Genomic DNA, 21,143 nt, shown 5'->3' with positions numbered 1-21,143 from the left:
GGAGACAAAGATTAGGGATTGCCCAGGGTTAGGGAGAGGGGGAGGGAGGGAAGTGCCTGTGGCTATAAAAAAGGGGACAAAAGTGGCCTTAGTGATGGAACTATTCTGTGTCTTAACTGTACCAGTGGGTGAAAAAAGCTGCTTGGGGTAAAACGGCATAGGACTAAACACACACACACACAAACGAGTTGCATGTACCACTGGTGAAATGTGCATAAAGTTGATAGATTGCATCAATGTCAGTTTCCTGGTTGGGATATTGTTCAATGGTTACACAGTTGTTAACCATTGGAGGAAACTGGGCAAAGGGTTTAAGGGGGATCTCCCTGTATTATTTCTCACAACAGCACGTGAATTGACAATTACCTCAAAATAAAAAGATAAAAAAGGGTGTGTGGGGGGCGCCGGGGTGGCTCAGTTGGTTAAGCATCTGCCTTTGGCTCAGGTCATGATCTCAGGGTTCTGGGATCATGCCTGCGTTAGGCTCCCCGCTCGTTGGGAGTCTGCTTCTCCTTTTCCCTCTGCCTGCCGCTCTGCCTACTTGTGATCTCTCTCTCTCTCTATCAAATAAATAAATAAAATCTTAAAAAAAAAAGAGTGTGTGTGCAAGTGCTCAGCATTGGGTCCTGCATAATGAGGACCCATGAGGCATGATCTACATTCTCTTTGCACACCAGACCGCTTTTCTTCACGGTGCCTGGGGAAAGTAAGGAGGAGTTTGGTGGAGAAATAGAGGGAACAGTTTTCTTTTCTTTAACACATTTTCCAGGGAGGGGGAGAAACTTGAGGAAAGAATCAATGGCTTCAAATCAAACGGCTCCTCATCACTCTCATCCAGAGACTGGAGCTTCATGGGTAAGAGCAAAGTCTGTCTGAAACTGTTTCTGCTACTTATCCTCTGTAGGACAAGAGTACACTATAAAAGTCAGGTGTTTTCTAAAAGAAAACCTCCCAGATGTGTTTTGATTAGTCCAAGGTATGTGTGTATATATATATATATGTATATATATATAAAATGGAACTGATTACCAACTTAAGAAAAGTTTGCAGGTTTCTTATAAAATTTGGTTCCAATTTCTCCTAAAAAAAAAAATCTCATTCCCCTTGAGGATCATTTAGATGTGGCGTGCTTATGTTACTTTTGAATTAGACATCTGGGCTAGATGATCCTAGAGGCCCCTTTCTCCTCTGTGCATCTACTGTTTCTTTCAAAATAGGTTTTCTGCCTCCTGGGCCCCAGCACGTCTGTCAGCGCCAGCCCAGTGGTGGAGGGGATCCAGGGGTGTCTCACCTGTGGCCGCGTTGATGGTGGCTGGATCGCTCTCCTTGTCTGCCTTTACAGCAGACACTCCAATCCCATATTCAGTTCCTGGCCTCAGACCTAAGGGAAAACGTGCAGGTGGATATTTAGCCCCAAATTGGAAAGACGTTCAGAGGATCAACAAAATAGCCCTGAGCTGCCTGTTGCTGGAGGCTATGATTTCTCAGTGTCTGGTATGTTGTACAGACTGCCTTGCTGAAGTCCAAGTGAGAAGAATTGCTGGGAACTGCACTTTTTTCTCTACGTGGAGGGCTGCAAAATGGGGACACCCCGTCCCCGCCCCCCCCCGCGGGCGGGCTGGGTCTCGGATGCAGAGCTTACCTGTGAGTGTGGTTTTGGTGGTGGCTTGCTGGCTCCTTGGGACTTCGACCTCGGCATGGTCACCTCCAGAGATGGGTGCATACTTAATTCTGTAACTGTCAACGGCCGCCTTGCCGTTCTTCCATTCCAGGGTGATGCTGTTGTCTGTCTGGGAGATGCGACGGAGATTCCTAGGAGCATCCAGGCCTGTTTGGAAGAGGATGGGACATTTGCATCGAAAACACCAGGCACTAGGAGCCTGGGAGTCGGACAGTTCAAGCTGAGACATGAAAGGCACCTGCCATTGGAGAAACATGACAACATCTCCCCTGCCACCCACCTGAATACCTGATGCACAGATTTAAATAAATACTGCATATCGGGCACCTTTCCCCATTATTAATGTGTGTGCTATTCTAGTCATTCACACGCTCCTCAGATTTTATGCTTAAAAAAACTATACAGAAACTTACAAATAAGGTCTGTGAGTGTAAGAACTGGTCTGTTGTGCCCATCACTGTATTCCTAATAATTCATACGGTGCTTCATAAGGTGCTCTGAAAAAATATTCATTGACTCAAAGATTGATGGACACTTTGGGACTTTTAAGAGAATGCCACAGGGGTGCCTGGGTGGCTCAGTCAGTTAAGCATCCATTTTCAGCTCAGGTCATGATCTCAGGGTCCTGGGATGGAGCCCCATGTTGGGTTCTGAGCTCAGCAGGGAGTCAGCTTGAGGGCTCTCTCTCTCTCCCTCTCCCGCTGCCCCTACCCTCACTTGTACTCTTCTCTCTCAAATAAATAAATAAAATGTTAAAAAAAAAAAAAGAATGACACTGGCTAAGAGGTTATGGGCATCTTTGTCATCCATGCTTTCCATAAACTGTATTTTGTTATGAAAATATTTATTTGAATCTTATTTTAATCAGAACTTTTTTGTCTGAGATTATCAGACCAGCACCTTATGTTTTTGTTTTTTTTTAGAAGGTTATTCGGATATAGTTTTCTTTTTCTTTAAAAAGTTAATCAATTGCTACAATATATTTAAATAAACATTTAAAAGAATGAAATTTCCCTTTCTACTTTCCTACTGTCAAAGGAGCCTGGAAGATATCCCAGCATGGAGTGGGATGGAAGCCTCACAACCAATCTTTCCTGGCTGTCCACAGGAGATGGACATCTCCTGGACGGAGATCCAGGACATCTCCCTAATGGAGAAGGCCCATTACCCGTTGTGAAGGTCTCCTTGGCTGGGTTGCTGGACATGTCACCCCTGCGGGAGATGAGGGACACCTCATACTCGGTGTCCGGCTTCAGGTTCCCAATGGAGTACTGGTTCTCATCATGTGTGAGATCGATGGTGGTGCGGTCGCCGGGCACGTCTTTGATTCCATAGGAGAGCTCAATGCCATCAATCTCGGCCAGGGGCTTGAACCAAGTGATCAGGGCCGTGGTGTCCGTGACATCTTTCACCTCGATCTGGCTGGGGGCGTCCAAGCCTGTGACGGGCAGATGGTAGAGTGGTTTCAGAGATTGGGGCCGGGGCCAGGGGCTGAGCAGACAGGGGCTTGCAGCCATCCAGTTCCAGGTGTGGACAGTTCAGTGTCTACTAACCATCTGACCTTCTTTTGTCTCTCTGTGTCTCCATTTCCCATTTGACAAGCTCTAGATAGGGATGATGACAACTGCCTTGCAGGGTTTGTTGTTTTTTCGAACATGAAAGGAGAATGCTTGCAAAGCACCTAGAACAGAGCCTAGAGCATGGCAGTTACATGATAAATGATCATTGCCCTGTTATTATTATCACTACAGTTTTCATGAGTTGAAGAAAACATGCTTAGGGCCTTTTTCATTTAAAAAACATTGATTTACATCTGAAACTGATGATGTACTCTAAGTTGGCTAATTGAATTTAAATAAAAAAATAAAAAATAAAAAATATTGGTTTGGGCTCTCTGGCTTTTTATTAGGCAAAACTCCCTGGATGGATAACTTTTCCATCAGAATTATGGAGCCCAAAAGTGAGGCCACCCCTGGCTTGGCCAGGTATAGAGAGTTACTTGTGAGGAAAGAATTCAGGAAGAAAGTCATGGCTTGTCCCAAGCCTTGCCATCTTTGTGCCTCCGTCTCAGTTCTCCTCCTGCCCCACCCCCCCTTGTGTTGTCGTGTTGTGCATGTGTGTTGTCGTGTTGTGCGTGTGTGTTGTCGTGTTGTGCGTGTGTGTTGTCGTGTTGTGCGTGTGTGTTGTTGTGTTGTGCGTGTGTGTTGTCGTGTTGTGCGTGTGTGTTGTGTTGCTGTTTTGTGACAGGAAGCACGGCATGCTATTTCTCACCTCTTGGCCCCTGCACTTGCTCTTCCTTTGTGCCTTCTTCCCGAGATTGCCCCTCCCCCTCTAAAAGAAATCTCCTATTCATCCCTCAAAACCCCACTTACATATCACTTCCTAATGAGAGTCCTCTCTGACCCTTGTTATAATCAGGTGAACACATACACCCTCCCCAACAAGTAGGAAGTTTCAGTGTATGTAAGATGAGTAAGTTCTAGAGATGTGCTGGACAACACAGTGCCTGCAAGTAACTGTACTCACTGAAAGAGTAGATAGAATTTGTTCTAAGTGGTCTTTGCACAATCAAAAATAAGAGAATCCTTGCACTTTTTTCACTGTTCTGTAACATATTTCTCTACAGTTTGTGTTATTCAACTTAGATAAGGTCTCAATTCATTTATTTAGAGAGTGGGTCTTTGACCCCTTTTAATCTCCAGCATAGCGTCAGACTTTGTCATTGATGTCTGAATTCTTTTTTGCTAATTATAAAAACAATTTTAATGCAAACATTAAAACAGACCAAGAATTTGGCAAATGCCTAAAATTAAGAGATTAAGGCATTTAGCCAATGTTTATTTCTTCAATTTAAAAATAGCTAAGTTTGTGTTTTCAGCTTTGGCTGAGGAGACAATAACAAAGGAAAGGAACTTCAGTGTTACATACAGAACGGGAAGGAGGACGAAGTCCTCTCTGACTATGAGAAACCTGCAGAGTCTATTTTTTGAATTCTAAGTGTTGACCCATCAGTCTCAGCTTACAGACAATGAGCCCATAGAATTCACAATGAAAACAAAGCTAGAGTTCGACAGTGAAGCTGCCTGTCCCGTGTTCTTACAGGTGCCAGCAAGCACCCAAACCACATCTGCTACTGTCCTTAGCAACTCTTTCCTAAGAAGTTGGGATTGACTCAAGCTCACTGATTCTCCCCCCTCCCCAGATTTGGGACCCTTGAATAGAGGAGACAAGTGCTGCCGTGGCTTCCTAACATGCCAAGCACAGTGCTCTGTCATGTATGTCTTAACTCTCATGACAACCCGGCAAGGACACTATAAATCCATGTTCCTGATAGTAGGTCATAGGCTTAAAGAAGTAGAACTTCGCAAGGTGATGGTCAGTGGTGAAGCTGGAATTCACTCTCAGGTCTGTTTGGGTCCAAAACCCATACTCTTGCTCCATTAAATGTGAAAGCCTCTCAAAAGCATCCAGGTACCAGAAATGGTTAGTAATACAGCCTGATAGAGACAGATACCAGTGGGAAGGAGCCAAAAATGCTTTCTCACCCAAACTTTAAGGTCCTTTAAACCTGGATAAAGTTCGGCTATCAGCAAAAGGAGTATGTAAATGTCTGCCTTTCAGTGTTGATATGTATATGATTAGGGAACTTTAGGTGTTGGGATGTTTGTCCTGCAAGAAGAATAAAGCAGCTAATCCCCAGAATTAGATTAAAAAGCAAGGGGTAGATAAATTTTATTTTGTAGTTTTGGTGTGCCTTCTCTATAGCAGGTAAGCATTTGCTGGATCTTTTCTATGCCTTTCTGGTGATCTAATGATTTTTCTCCTGTCGATACCTGCTCTCTACCTACCACAGAGGGATAGTGTCAGAATGATGGAAACACTTGCCTATAGGGGAGACAGTCTAAGAGTTGGCTCTGAGCTAGGCAAAATGTGCAAATATTTAAATGCAAGATGTTCTTTCTTGTCATTAGTCAACAGATTGAACTTTTCCAACAATCTCCTGCCAAAAAGAATCAATTCCTTAAACAGTTGGCACAGATGCTATCTTGAAGAAGATAAAGAGGTTTTCCCAAATGGCAATGCAAAATAATTTTATTTATTTATTTATTGATGTTTAAAATTTTGCTTCTTGGTAGAACAACTCCAAATCCAGATTTTCTTTTTTCCCCCTCACCAAAGGATCCAGTAGGGCCAAATTCTACTCTACCCCCAAGAAGTTCTGACATCTTTATTATTGAATGACATTTAATTTATGTTCCTTTTGGAGATACAGGATGAACATTCTACATAGACCAGTTCCTCATCAATGCTAGTGGTAAAGGGGGTAAAAGTTATAAAACTGGATCCTCGCTGATAATTGTGACCCTGTGGAGGCCCAAGTGTTTACCATGTGATGTTTGTTAAACTGATTTCACTTCCCTGAGCCTCAGTTTTTACTCTTGGAAAAGTAATAACAATAGTATTTTCCCAACCTCTTTCACAAGACTGGTGTATCAGATTAGATGATATGGTAGGTTATTTCTAATGGTCTCTCTTATTGATCTTCCTGTATCTGTGCCCCTTTGAGATGTTACTTTGAGGCGCCTTTCATCAAGGGCTGGATCTGTTTCCCCACCCCTTAAATCTGGACTGGCCTTGAGATGCGCTTTGACAGAGTGATACAGTGCTCAGCTGCCATGTGATCAGGCCCAGGTTAGCATACTGAGGCCACCTGAGGCCAGCCAGCCCCCAGCCCACACAGATGCATCAGCAAGCCCACTCAAAAACAGAATTGCCCAGCTGAGCCCAACCCCAAATCACCAATGTGCAGAACTATAGTTTTAAGCCACTAACTTTGGGGCTTGTTTTTTACGTAGCAAAATCTAGTTGATGCAGAAGCGACAGAAGAGGAAATATTTTCAAGCAGAGGCGCTATGGGGTACAGTCAGCTTTATCACAGGGGCCGTGCTGTTAAAGGTGATACTCACGGGTGGTGGTCACCCTCTTCAGGCCCGGGCCGCGGGTATTGTTTTTCACGATGTGCAGCGAGATCTCATATTCTTGCCCAGGAGCAAGGCCAGTCTGCCGGTATGTGGTCTCTGGCCTCCTCAGGCTTTTGGTGATCTCTCCCTCATCCTCTTTATTCTGAAAGACAGGAGCACCTTGGTAAGACCTAAAGGAGGTTTCAGCCTCTTCTTCTCTGTGGCTCGCTCCTTCCACATCCACTCCTTCGCTAAGCTCTCCCTTGGCGGCAGATCAGCATGGCAGGTGCTGAGGACGCACAGAGGATCAGTACATTTCTTGAGTTGGCTTCTCCCTCTTGTAAACCTCTCTACTCACTCCTTGGACACTCAAGTCAAGTGCCAGAATGTGAGAGCTAAAGCAGTCTAGAGCCACAGATTCAATCCTTCCTTTGATAGACCAAGAAGTGAGCATCAGAGAGGTTGGGTGCCTGTCCCATTGGCACCCAGCTAGTTAGTGACAGTGCCTGGGCTCGGACTCAGGAATATACTTCCCTGCCTCTTATGAGCTCTAAGGCCCAGATAGAAGGGATACTCCATCTCAGATATGCCTGGAGGCATCTGGAGACAGAGCTTGTTTGTTCTATTCTGAGTAGAGATTTGCCAGACTATGAGGAACAAGGCGACGGCTCAGCATCTATTTGAGCTCACAGCCCTAAGGGCTATGCTTACGGACTTATTAAAATCACTTAGAATATATATGCAAACATGTAGGGGCTAACGATCCACAGCCGGGTTCCCCACCAGAAGCTACGGAAAGAAAGTTGATATAAAAGTCTGTAGAGCCCTCAGACCATCGTTCAGATCCTTGAGGTCAAATATGCCCACTCCTCTGTGCTCCTTACCATATTCCGGAAGATGATCTCCCATGTTTCAAAAGCGATGTCCAGAGGATCCCACTCCACTTCCACAGATGTCTCCTTGATGGACTTGAACTTTAGGCCTTCAGGCGCAGGCAAGTCTGTCAGGAAGAGCAGACGGAAGGATGGCTGCATGTTGCGGGGGGGCGGTGGACACAGAGGTGATTCCCCCTAAACCCCACTGGTGGGTGCCCCACCCCCGTCAGAGCTGGATTCTATTTCCGACTACTTGTGGGATGCTGTTTACTGCGAGGCAGTGTGACAATTAGCATTAGGACCCACCATATGATTAAATCCTGGCAATTTCATATGGTGAAGCCATATGAACCCAGGGTTTGGAATCAGATGGACCTTGGGCTCAAATCCAAGCTCCACATTACAAAAGTTTTGTGTGCATGGGCAAGTTGCACAAAGTGCCCCAAGCCTCAGCTTCTTCACTCGGGAGGAAGAGGTAAGTACGCCTGTTCCTAGGAATGTTTTGAGGACTGAGTGATACGTTGCATGTCGGCCGCTGGGCACGGGTCCTGGAGCACAGCACATTTCAATACGTGGGAGCCAGGGGTGCCTGGGTGGCTCAGTCGGTTAAGAGGCTCCCTTCGGCTCAGGTCATGATCCCAGGGTCCTGGGATTGGGCCCCGCATCGGGCTCCCTGCTCTGCGGAGGGTCTGCTTCTCTCTCTCCCTCTGCCTGCCACTCTGCCTATCTGTGCTCTCTATGTCTCTGTCAAATAAATAAATAAAATCTTTTTTAAAAAAAAATACGTGGCAGCCAATGTTATATTTGTTGAGCAAAAATAAGGACCAATTTCTAGCCACAACTTGCTTTTTTAGGTATGAAGGGAATTATACTGTTGTTGGATTCCTAAAGGAATAACTTGAACCCTAATGTTTCTACTTTTTTTTTTTTTTTTAATATGTGGACAATGAGCTCCATAGAAAGGAAGTAGTAGAATAGAATGAGCAAGAGCATAAACCTGCAACCAGACTTCCAGGGTTAAAATTCCATCTCCACAACTTATTAAGAGTCTGATTTGGGAGGAGCTGCTGACCATTTAGTCGCAGTTTTCTTATCTGTAAAATGGGTTAATAATTGTCCCTATCTCATAGGGTTATGGTGAGTTAAATGAATTACTAGATGAGGGGTTTCTTTTAAAAAAATTCAGTGGGCTTCACTGGATCCCAGGGTCTTAACTGGTGCAACGATGAAAGGACAGCTACGCAGCCATGGGGGCGAAGGTGAGGCGGTGACCCGTGGGGGCAGGTCATGAACTGGGCAAGCCGAGGGCAGTAGAGGCTGTGGGGGTGGGGATGGGTTCTGGGCACTCACACGTGGCCACCCTGGCGCTGACGGGGATGCTCTTCTTGTTTTCCAGGATGGCAAAGACACGGATAAAGTACTCCACACCAGGCTCCAGCTCCCGGATGGTGGTGGACGTCTGGTCCCCAGGCACGCGGAACTGCATTTCCAGGCCGTGCTCGTGGGTGGGTGTGTACATGACCAGGTACTCTGTGACCCGCATCTCGTTGTCCCAGGCCAGGTTTACGGTCTCTTCCGTCACTTCTGTCACGATGAGGTCTTTGGGAGGGGACACTGGCAGGAGAACGAAAGGACAGCTTGGGTCAGGTGGTGTCAGTAAGGTCCTCTATAAATTCTCTCTCTAGGCTGTTTCCCTTCACCTGTCCCCCTGTTACCAGTCACAGAGCCCTAAAATCGGGCTTCCATTTCCTAAAATAAAAGACTCGTCAAGGACCTTCTGCTTTGATCCAACTTGAAAACCTCTGGTGACCGTCAGGCTAAAGTGCTGAGTCTGCAGCGTGGCCGTTAGGCTTCTTTGTGACCTGACCCCTCCGACTTCTCTACTCTCTGGACCTTAGTTCAGATTCGGGCCATTTGCATGGGCACAGGCAGCCTGAACTTGGCTCCCTGCTCTGAACTTGAGGTCATACATCGTTAGTGCTGGAAAGGTATCTGGGGCTCATTTGGTCCCATTCTTTCATTTTCTAGATGTGAGAGAGGCAGAGGGACTGGCCCAACTTTGCTTATCTCATCAAATTTGGGACTCACACCTCCTCCCTGCCAGCCTGGTGTTCTTTCCAACCAGGCTTCCCTGCCTTGGGCCCATTAAACACATTTATTTATTCATATCAATGATACCTTCAATCGGGGCAGAAATTCTCTATTACAACAGATACAGTCTGGGTGGATGAGAGGAGTACAAAGAAGACCCTCAGTGAACATGAGCATTATCATTCTTTGTTGTATTTTCACTCAATCCATGTTTATTGAGCACTTACCATATACTGTGCCTCGTGCTGTCAGATTAGCGCTCCTTGAAGGAGCTCATAATCCCCGGGATCAAAGACAGTTACGAATAAATGAGTTAAGAGATGGGTCCACCTCGTATGTGATTAATTAGCATTTACTCTCTGAGTGTGCATGTAAAACTGTTTTATGTAATCTCACTGTCCATTCAATTGAGCTGAATTTTTGCTTCCCTTCAAATGGAGATTTAGGTTATTTTTGGTTCCGCGTCAGTGGGGAGGAGATGAGAGGGCTCATATTTAGCAAAAAGGCTGTCTTCATTTCATCTACCTCACCACAGGTGTTACACTGGGTGTAGACCAGATGGGTAGACTCAAATAACAGCTCTAGAATGTACGAGCTAAGTGTTCTTGGGACAATTCTATGACCCCCACTGAGCCTCCGAGCCTTCCAATAGTTAGCCCTGTGACAGCTGAATAACCAAGGGCCCCTGCTAAGGTGTGTGTGTGCGCCGTGCGCGGGCGCAGGTGTAATACGACACCTAGCTCTCCAACCCGCACCAGGGCCTGCTCCTGAACCAATGGTCAGTGGACTCACCCTCCGAGCAGTCGTCCCCGGAGTGGCCCTCGCTGCAGATGCAGCGGCCCTCCACGCACTGGCCCCAGCCACTGCAGTCGTTGAGGCAGGAGCGCCGCCCGCAGTCGGGGCCCGCGAAGCCCTCCTGGCAGATGCACTGCCCGTCCTCGCAGCGGCCCCGGCCGTGACAGTTGCCGGGACATCTCCGCTCCTTGCACGCGGCGCCCATGAAGCCCTCGTGGCACACGCACTGCCCGTTCACACAGCGGCCTTGACCATGGCAGTCGCCGGGGCACGCGAGTTCCGCGCAGTCGGGGCCGGTGAAGCCGTGCTCACACTCGCACCGGCCGCCCACGCAGCGGCCGCGGCTGCTGCAGTCCCCGGGGCAGCGCAGGTCTCGGCAGTCCTCCCCGGTGTAGCCGTCGTCACAGACGCACATGCCGTTCACGCAGCGGCCGTGCTGGTGGCAGTCGCTGGGGCAGCTCATGTCACTGCAGTCGTAGCCCTGGAAGCCCGGCTCGCACTCGCACTTGCCCTGGATGCAGCGGCCCCGGCTGTGACAGTCGTTGGGGCACCGCAGCTGGCCGCAGTCCTCTCCGGTGCGGCCCCCGTCGCACACGCACTGCCCGTTGACACAGCGGCCGTGGCCGCTGCAGCCGTTGGGACACTGGAGCTCGCCGCAGTCGGCTCCCGCGAAGCCGGCGTCGCACTCACACCGCCCGTCCACGCAGCGGCCGTGCTGGTGGCAGTCGGCGGGACACCTCTTCTCGCTGCAGTCGGGCCCAGCGAAGGCCGGCTCGCACACGCACTGGCCCTGCTGGCAGCGGCCGTGGCCGGAGCAGGCGTTCGGGCAGCTGAGCTCGCCGCAGTCTTCGCCCGTGAAGCCCTGCTCGCAGTAGCAGGTGCCGTTGACGCAGCGGCCGCGGTCGAAGCAGTCGTTGGGGCAGATGAGCTCGCCACAGTCGTCGCCCGTGAAGCCTGCATCGCACACACACTCGTTCTCCACGCACCGCCCGCGGCCGTGGCAGTTGTTGAGGCACAGCGGCTCGGCGCAGTCCTCGCCCGCGAAGCCGTCCTGGCACACGCAGCGGCCGTCCACACACCTACCGTGCTCCTCGCTGCAAGCCGCCGGGCACACCTCCCGGCTGCAGTCGGCCCCCGTGTAGCCTTCGAAACACACACAGACCCCGCTCACGCACTTGCCCTGGTCGTTGCAGTCGCCGGGGCAGGCCAGCTGGCCGCAGCCCTCCCCCGTGAAGCCCTCGTCGCAGACACACTGCCCATCCAGGCACTGGCCTCGCAGGTGACAGTTGCCAGGACATTCGGGCTCCGAGCAGTTGGGGCCTTTCCAGCCGGGTTCGCACACACAGCCGCATCCTTCCGCGCTGAAGTTCCCACGACCGCTGCAGAAGGGCCTGGTGTCCAGGCGGCCTGCAACGAGAGCGCAGAGGCTGACCCCTGAGCCTAAGCTGCTGCTTTCTCTGTTACCACCCGCCCGACCCACATTCCAATGCAACCGGAAGATGGTGGCACCCTCAGCTCCCATCTGGCTTGAAAACTAGTGGCTTCATGTGTGAAATCAGAGGGAACTGACACCCCATTAGAGTAGGTGCAAATTCTTAACCTGTCCTCTCAAATGTACAGAGTGTGTACTTACGTGTGTAGCTGTGTGTGTGTGTGTGTGTGTGTGTGTGTGTGTGTGTGTTTTCCACCGCCCCTCCACCCCCCTCCCGGGAGAGGATCCATAGTTTTTATCGAATTTTAAGTATTCCCATGACCCCGGTGATTACAAATCATTGCCTTGTGGAATGTATTATGCTGGGCTACGTAATTTCTCCTGTACCTTGCCAAGGTCAGGCACATAAGAGAATAATTGTTTCACACAAGAAATATTTGTTGAACTGAACTCATTCTTATTCTGGCTTAGTAGCCGTGCTGCATTTGGAAAGGGAGTTAGATGCTTTGGAGATCAGTTTCTTCATTGGTCAGGTGGGACCAATCACCTACTTCCCTGGGGTGTATCAGGGCTAAGTGAGGACATTACAGACCTACTGTTGTTCTCATTGTGACCTTCTCTTGCAGTTTTTTGGGTTGACTCAAGTCGGTATGTGGGTTTACGTGACCAAACTTTCTAATTTTCCATTACTGAAATGAGGCAGCATAGGAATGGCTTTCTAATTCTGTCGGTACAGCTTATAATGTGGCTCTACCCCCACAACGCTCATGTGCGTCTAGCTTTTTCCCTCTCCATCCTGAAGGCTGCAGGGGTGGGTGAATCTGAGGAAGACATGGTCAGGGCTGACATGACTCCATCTCTTTGAAGTCTACATCGTGTGTTGGCTCAGCTTGCAAGAGTGACTGGTGTAGTCTCCATGGAGCCAAGGAGAAGAAACAAAGCTCGCTCCATTTTCTCTGCACCCAAGTACAGTTGTATTACTATGTTTTATCTCCTTCCTAACAGCAGGGAAGAAGGCAATTAAAACAAATAGTCTGAAAGGTGAGAATCATACGTTTTCATGTAGGGTAGCCACTAGACACGTGTGGCTACTAAACAATTGGATCGTGGTTACTCTGAATTGAGATTTGCTATAAATGTCAAATACATACAGGATTTCAAAGATTTGTTTAAAGAAAGGAATATAAAATATCCATTAATAAGTTTTGTGTTGATCCCATGGTGAAAAGTGGATAATTTAGTTACACTAAGTTAAATAAAATAGTTGATTAAAACTATTTTCACCTGTTCCTTTTTTATTTCTTTAATGTGACTATTGGAAGTGTTAAGAATATATATCTGGCTCATGTTATATTTCTCCTGGACAGCACTGCATTAAACAATTATTTCAACCCATTCTTTAGCATTAATCCTATTGTGTAACTCCCATCTGCATTTTGCCAGGAAGTTGATGGAAATGGAAGATAAAGTAATTTGTGCCTAAAGAAAACATTTTCTCCCCCCTTGTACACCTAGAGCATGTCCTATAGTCCTCTCCACTTACAGTGATTAGGTCTACTCTTGAAATAACTTATCAAAGTGCTTTCTGGTCATTTTGTCAGGGTGGCAGAAATAAAGATGTTCAGCTCTGATTTGAAGCTAGCCCTGTCAAGTGTAGGCAGTGAAGATGAAGACAATTCTAAAGTGGCAAAATCCCTGAGAAAAAGATGCACAGGATACAGGTTATCGTGGGGGTGGGGGTAGGGAGTGTGAGCTCTGGAGACCACAGGCCCACTCAGAGATCCTTTCTCTTACTACTCTTGGTGTCTTTTTGTGCCAACTGGTTAACTTCTTTGAGTCTCAGCTGTTAGATCTGTAGAATGGGAGTATTAAACCTTATCTCAAAGGGTTGTCGGAAGGGTTCAATCAGGTAATGAATTATACAGTGCCTGATGCATGAAAGAGGGCTCAATGTATATTGTGATGATGGTTGTTGCTGTCATAAGCTGGAACATTTTTTCCAGTTCCCAGACTTTGTAATACCACAGGCAGCACTGTGTCTTTGTGAGAACACCAGGGTGTGAGATACTGTGGTTCAAGTCCTAACTCGATCACTTGTGGCAGGACCGTGAGGAATCCCACCCTCCTTCTGGGCCTTAGTTTTCCTGCCTGGACAGTGATGTGATGAGGCCATATTAGCACCTTTCAGAGAGTGATCTTGGGTCAGGAATTTCATGATATGGTTCATAGGTTTTGGGGTAGAGAATGTGTAGATCTCATGGTCAAATAAATGTTAGAAACCGGTCATTAAGGTGAAACAAGGTTTTTCCAAGCAAGACTTCTCGGAGGTCTAAAACTCCTCTGAGAAACATTTGTCACCATGACTCTCCAAGAGCAGAACAGAGATGGTTTACATTCTGCACATTTATTTGACCATAAAATCTCTTCTCAAATGAACACTTTGTGAGGTCAGTTCCCCAGGGAACCTGCTTTGGAAACAAAGTGACGGATCTGGCCGGGCTCATCATTTCTCCCATCTGGACAGTGAGGGGCTGGGCGTACCTTCGGCGGGCTGGAGACAACAGCCGGCTCCTGTGGTGCACTGCTCCCGCAGGGAAGACACCAGATTCTCCAGATCCTCCAGTCTGCTCAGAAGCTCCTTGATGTCAGGAGCTGCAGCACAACCACAGGCCCGGCGGGGGATGTTGATGCGGTGTGTGAAGACGATCTGGTTTTCCCCGTCGCCCGTGTGCTCCTGGAAGCTCTCGCTGGGCTCTGATGGCGGCGCCAGGTCCTTCTCCCCACTGGCTGATTCCAGATCCACGGAGCACTGGGACCCGATGGGCAGCTTAATGTTGTAGATGTGGTTAAACACCACCGGCTGCTGGTCCTCCGGCAGAGTGACATTGACCCCACTCTGTCGCTTGTGCCGGATGACTTTCTTGAGGACCCCACCTTCGGTAGTGAGGGTGAGCGAGGCTAGGAGGATGCCCGCCAACAGCCGGGTCACAGCCTCCATGGCGGAGGTGGGTCTGGCTGGGGCGTTTCTGCGCTCTCACTCCTAGGGTGTCTCGGTCTCAGGCAGGAGTGCAGATGTGGAAGCACAGAGGAGAATCCAGATGAGTGTGATCCTGATATTCCTGAAGGAATTCTCTTCTGCAAGGAAAGGAGGGAAAGCAAGCTTGTCAGTATCCACTGCTAATCGACTCTATTGAGTATCGTCATTCCAAGTGAATTTTGATGTTCTATCTCCTGCGTCTGAAGCTCTCCTGATACTCCTTCAGTATTCACTGTAGTGTTGATACCAACTAGTCTCTCAAAGAATATTGCCATCTTGAAGGAATGATTTCACTTACTTTTCAACTTCTGGAAATACAGGGAGATGGCAGGGAATAGAGAAACGGGCAAAACTTTGGAACAGTATAGACCAGACCTGGATTTGGATCTCAGCTCTAACTCTGTGCCTTTGGGTAAGTCATGTAACTCTTCTTTGTCCTATTTCTCTTTCTGTATAGTGAATGGCTAATGTTGGGGTTAAAATAATGATATAAGTAAAAACATAAGTAGAAATCTTTCACAGATTTATGAATCCCTTCAATATTTACTCCAGCCCACTGAGTGAGTCATTGTAATGTTATGAGACCACAGTCGCAGTAGGTGTGTTCAGTAACTCCTGCCTCTTATTATTGGTCCTCCAGTCCATATTTAGCAGCATCTGCTGGTTTCCCTCCACTCCTGGAGGCAGAGGTTCAAATGACGAATGTGCTAGAAGGCAAGGTGAGCTTTAATTCCAGCCCAGCTTCTTAACTGTTGTGTGGCCATTGGAACAATACTCTACCTCTTTGAGACCCAGTTTCTTTTCTCCTTGATTTATTTCTAAAACCTTAAAAAGTCAAGTTTTTTGGAGAATCTGACAATGTTTCTAAACCCCAGTTGTCCAAACTATGATCGAGGGCAGGGGATGGCTCAGAAAGAATGTCAGTGAGCCTCTGAGGTCTTCTCCAATCTACAAGTACTTACACTATTCTCACTGGGCGTTAGAGACTAAATCCTGTCTTCTCTTTCCCCCGAATTCATATATTGAAGCCCTAACCTCCCATGGGACTATATTTGGTGATAGGGCCTTTAGAGAGGTAATTAAGTTTAAATGAGGTCATAAGAGTGGGTCCCAAATCTGTTTGTGCTAGTGTCCTTAGAAGAAGAGGATCACCATGTGACAGAACTCTCCGTCTCCTTCTCTCTCTGCTCCTGCACAGAGGAGAGGTCATGTGAGGACACAGTGAGAAGGCAGCCGTCTGCAAGCTAAGGAGAGAGGCCTCATAAGAACTGAATTTTCCAGCACCTTGAGTTGGAATTCTACCCTGTAGAACATGTAAGAAAATAAGTTTTTGTTGTTTAAGCCAAAATAACAGTCTGTGATATGTTTCTATAATAGCCTGAACAGACTAATACATTGAGTTTTCCACAATAATCAGAGCTCTGTGGAGATAGAAATAAACATAAGACTAAGTGCCTACCCTCAGAGGCCTTAACAATAGAATTATAAATAAAATGGAATCACACATTTAATAATGAAGGGATAAAGCAGGAAGGAAGGCAAATTACTGATTTTGTGGTATGGAATTTCAAAAAAATGAAAAGGATTGTCAAAGAGTGGTAGTTGGAAAGGACAGAATTTAAGCTGAGCCTTAAAGAGTGAAAGGATTAGATACCAACAGTATATGGAGGAGATTATGCTATTGTGAGGCAGTTCTTACTTGGTTAAATTGTCTTAGTCATCTCTCTTATGACTATTTATCAGTATGGACAATCAAGGTAGCAAGAGGCAAGGGCTGTTGTCGAAGGTGGTTGACAAATTTTTTGAGTAGATAGGAAGACATGGCTAAACCTTAGATGATTATAATATTGACCTAAATATGCTCTGGATGCATGTGGCAATGATATATACAGGGAATGAAGTCATTCATACCACTCTTTAGTTAGAAAATACACCAGAATATAGTTCAAGAAAATAGTTGAGAGGTATTCGGTTTTTAATCAGTCACTTTGCAAATTGGCGTTTTTCTATGCCCATGCTATTCTTATACTTGCTCCTTCAGAGTTAGCTACGTATGTCAATTAGATTCAGTATTTGGAATACTTATCCTATAGAGGTGCTCTTTTTTTTTTTTCCAGAAAGATTTTAGCCCAACGATCAAATGCATCAACATGATCCCACGTGATTGCCTCCTGCATGAGAACAGAAAGTCGTTGCGAAATCTGGAGAGGGATTATGGCAGAAATGAGAAACATTTCTGTAGGACTGAGCACGGGTCTGGGGACCTAGAAAGCACTGGCTATGCATTTAATCAAGAACCTCCTACCCACACATCCCCACCACATCCTAATTATATTCATACTTGATATTTTACCAACTCTCCATGCAACAGCTACCTAGGGCATCTACTCCCTGGTTAGGCAAAAACAAACAAAACCCCAAAACAACAGCAACAACAAAAAAAGGAAACAAACACTTCTTTTGAGTATGCTTTCTTATTCAAATTAGTTTCCTAAATAAGAATGTGTGAATCTGCAATGTAGGCCAGCGCATTGAATAAAAATGATTATGAAGAAGAGAAACTTGGTAAGTTCTTTTCTTTTAAACCAGCACAGCCCATCTTATTTGTTTACTGGGCAAATATTCATTAATTGCACACTCTATTGCGATCACTTTAACTCTCTTTGCCTTCCACAAAGTCCTTCCTTCCACCCTCTTTCCATCAATTCTTAGCTTTTTCTTTTCTTTCTTTCTTTTTTATGAGGAAGGGCCATGGGCCAAGCTTGAAATGCTTTGGGACTTCTATCCAACACTTTTTTGTGTGTTGCTAAATGACTTAAATTTCCATCTAAAAGGCCATTAGAGTTGCTGGTTGAGATGCTGAGGCAATGAGTCTAGGGTAATAATGACCAGAGTATGGGTTGAGTGAGGATTTTGCATTGCCGTATATAAGAGACTTACATTGGCACAGCCAAATGCTGCATTGTTTGGTGGCAGGAAATGTGATTCTTGAGGGTGGTGTATTTCCCATTGGCTCATGGTGGTCGGAGGGCAGGTGGATATTTTTTGTACTTTGGAAAAGACCCATTACATCTTCAGTGTGGAGGAAAGTGCCCAGGCTTTAGAATTAGACATACCTGGGTTCAATGCCTTTGACAAGTGACTTATCTTGTCTAACCATGACCTTGTTTGTAAAATGTGAGTCAAAGTCTTTCCAAAGGGAATTGTGGATTAGAAATCATTATAGAAAGCACCCAGCACAGTGACAGGCCCATAGCAGGCACACATTAAAAAGCAGCTGCTATTTTGTTGCACTCCTAACAACAAAAGATAGCCATGAGTCCAGGCAGATAGCTTCCCTTTGCTTAAGCTTGAGCTTGACCTCTGCATTGAATCCTGTCTTAAACTCTGTAGCAACCTGGGTCTAGATGAAAGGGGCACTGTAGAAATTACTGATGGGGGAGGAGGTAAACCTTATGAAGATAAATTTTCTAGAACTGGAAATATTCATGCCAGAGAGGAAAAAGATAGGGAGCAAATAATAACCTTTAAAAATGTATTCTCATGCAGACAACTGGCTGGTTAATGTCTCCCTTGAGGATAGACCTAAGGATAATTATTTTAGATTGTAGTTTGTGATAATTTAGGTAAAACATGAAGGGTCATGTTCTGACAGTAGGGCTTTTAAAATTTCAGAATGAATGACTTATTCTATAGAGACTTCTTAAAAAGCACAAGCAGATTCTTATCTTTATAGGAAGTGATCAGGCAATAGAAGGTCTGGAAACTATCTTGTAGGAGGAATGAGTGTGGACCGTGTGTGTTTATCCTGTAGCTGAAAAAGCCAGGGTTGAGAGGGTTAGGATGACCACGTATAAATCCTAGGGAAGTGGGAGCTGGCTAGTCCCTTGTGTCCTCAAAGGACAGAACAAGGGCTGACGCATGTTTATGTTGGGGGTGGGGAGGAGGGTTGGTTAAGAAGGCAAATTTCAGCACAGGAGGAGAAATATTTTTCTACTTGGAACTCTCCAACATAAAGGGCTTCTTTGGGAATATAGCACGGTCCAAGGCACTGGAATGTAGACTAGTGTTGAAGAACACAGCTTCTGTAGACACCCTGTGTTGGGTTTGAGTCACTGTTCAACTTCCTCTTTCTTGGGTAAAATATTATCTACCATCCTAAACCAGAGTCACGTCATCATTAAAATGTGATGCAGGGGTTCTCAGAAAATTGTTGTGAAAAGTACATGAGATAATGTGGGTCGTAGGGACGGCACAGACTTAGCAGAAGGAGCTCATCAAAGGGAAGCTTTTGTAGTGATAAGTATGGCCTTCAATTAATATTTTTTTCTAGAATTTTCTTTCTCCCAACTCTTGAAATCTACCGTGGCATATACAGATCTGCTTTTTAAGCAAGGATGAAAGTTCTGCAGTGAAGTAGAGCGTTCTTTTTCAGAGTTCCCAGACAAATATGCTTTGGAAGATATGGATGTAGATTTAGATCCAGGTCTGCCTATGTTTTATGATAAGATTAAAGGATCTAGTTGAGTACCAGGGTTTGTAAAAGAGAAGAGCAGGAAGAGACATAGCCTTTGTATTGGCTCAACACATAGATTGCTGGGGTTACACGTTTAGGACAAAAGGGCTGTTTCCAAGCTTTGCATGTTGCCCTGCTCTTTATCCTGTCTCAGCATGTATTCTGGGTGCAGAAAAGTAGTGCAGAGCAGACTTTGCTTTGTATCTTTATCAAAAGCAATTTTTAGGTCCAAGTGAACTGCTGTGCGGTGTTTTTTTGTTTGTTTGTTTGTTTTTTGGTGAGCCTCTTTAGGTCCCTCCATTCCTGTTAGTTTTTCAAAACAAAATTAACCTGGAGAGAAAAAAAATACCGTAAACATTTCCCCATGAGGTAGAAGGCTGAAGAAGAGGTAGAAAACTTTGAATTCATGGTCTAGAGCTGCAGTGTCCAATATGGCAGCCACTAGTCACAAGTGGTTGCTAAAATGAAAATGAATTAAAATTGAAAACAATGAAAATTTCCATCCTCAGTTGTACTATTCAGAGTTCAAGTGTTTTATAGTGGCATGAGGCTAATGACTATAGTATCAGTGCAGCTAAAGGACAGTTCCACTGTTGCAGGAAGTTCTGTTGAGCAGGACTGGTTTAGAGGAGTGCTTAGTGATATTAAATCCATGGTACAGACGAGGAAACTGAAGCTCAGAGAGGTCAAAGAGAGTCCGTTTGATGTTGCTAAGTGTCCTGTCTCATGAAAATGAGGTGAGTACCTCAGGTACCTATGGCATGGGACTAGTGTAAGATGATGTTATGTGGTAACTCAGCGAAACATAAGCAAATGTGTGCGTGCAGGATACTTACTCTCTGTTACGTTTTTGGACCTTACATGTTCAAACATATCCAGGTACAAGTGAGAAATTATCTTTACGGCTATTGTCCTCCTCAACTCTGAAGGGACATCCACCTTGCCCCAGGCCAGCAGATGTCCCCCCCTGCGCCCCATCCTACCCTTGGGATAGGAAACGTTTTCTTCCCTTTCTTTCTTTCTTTTTCTTTTTCTTTTTCTTTCTTTTTTCTTTCTTTCTCTTTCCTTTCTTTTCTTTCTTTCTTTTCCTTCCTTCCTTTTGTTTTTCTCCCTTTCTTTTTCCCTTCCTTCCTTCCTTCTTTCCTTCCTTCCTTCTTTTCCCTCTTTCTCTCTTTTTCTTTCTTTCTTTCTTTTTCATTCTTCATACTTTAGAGCCCCAAGTTCTCCATGAGTTTCTTCTCCTCAAATCAAACCAAAGATAAGCTACTTCAGGGACCACTCTGGCCATGCCTAACATCTTGTCCTGCTCTGCTTCACCCTTCTCTTGGAAGCTGGTAGAACTTGTCAAAGATAACTTATGGCTCTCCTTCTGTTGACCCATACACTACTTTTCTCCAGAGTTTTTGAGAGGACTCAGTCTCTTCCCTTCAGCAGTATAAACTATTCTGTTGATGAAGCAGCTGGGTGTGAGAGAAAGAGCCTGATCATTGGAAAGAAATAGACCTATGTTAGAATCCAGCTTTTCCACTTAGTAGCTGCTTTTTATGGCCATTCATTCACCCCCTGAGTCTCACTTGCCTGGATCCCCTACATGGCTATACTAACCTCTATTTCATGGTGTTTCGGGAGAATGGAATGAAGTGAGGTATCTGTTAAGCTACTAGCATAGTGTCTGGCATACAGTAGGTGCTTTATATATGGTGGCTAATATTAATATAGAAGCAATAATAACACTGGTCAAATAGAGAATGGATC

The 21,143-nt window shown here is 45.9% G+C and overlaps 1 protein-coding gene and 1 long non-coding RNA gene across 22 annotated transcripts in view; one reads left to right on the top strand and one right to left on the bottom strand.

Annotated features, from left to right (window-relative positions):
* TNC (tenascin C) overlaps positions 1–21,143 on the bottom strand; it is a 92,101-nt gene that overhangs the window by 49,283 nt on the left and 21,675 nt on the right. For all 16 annotated transcript variants that reach the window (XM_035723435.1, XM_035723433.1, XM_035723432.1 and 13 more), the window contains 8 exons: positions 14,377–14,970; positions 10,401–11,810; positions 8,868–9,131; positions 7,527–7,642; positions 6,649–6,805; positions 2,850–3,119; positions 1,643–1,828; positions 1,292–1,381 (listed from right to left, as the gene is read on the bottom strand). In XM_035723435.1, coding sequence (XP_035579328.1) covers positions 1,292–1,381; positions 1,643–1,828; positions 2,850–3,119; positions 6,649–6,805; positions 7,527–7,642; positions 8,868–9,131; positions 10,401–11,810; positions 14,377–14,833 — 2,950 coding nt within the window. In that variant the 5' untranslated portion in view covers positions 14,834–14,970. The remainder of the gene's footprint in view (positions 1–1,291; positions 1,382–1,642; positions 1,829–2,849; positions 3,120–6,648; positions 6,806–7,526; positions 7,643–8,867; positions 9,132–10,400; positions 11,811–14,376; positions 14,971–21,143) is intronic.
* On the top strand, positions 11,819–17,422 carry LOC118356170. Of its 6 annotated transcripts, none has more exons than XR_004819503.1 (4): positions 11,819–11,984; positions 15,193–15,284; positions 16,071–16,186; positions 16,990–17,422. It is a non-coding gene; the product is annotated as an uncharacterized LOC118356170 (long non-coding RNA). The 6 variants fall into 6 exon arrangements; XR_004819501.1 differs by having other exon boundaries at positions 16,002–16,186; XR_004819500.1 differs by lacking the exon at positions 11,819–11,984 and adding an exon at positions 15,513–15,591 and having other exon boundaries at positions 14,977–15,284; positions 16,002–16,186.

Source organism: Zalophus californianus, chromosome 13, assembly GCF_009762305.2.
Source record: "Zalophus californianus isolate mZalCal1 chromosome 13, mZalCal1.pri.v2, whole genome shotgun sequence".
Classification (NCBI taxonomy): domain Eukaryota; kingdom Metazoa; phylum Chordata; class Mammalia; order Carnivora; family Otariidae; genus Zalophus; species Zalophus californianus.
This window is presented reverse-complemented; position numbering and strand designations above follow the sequence as displayed.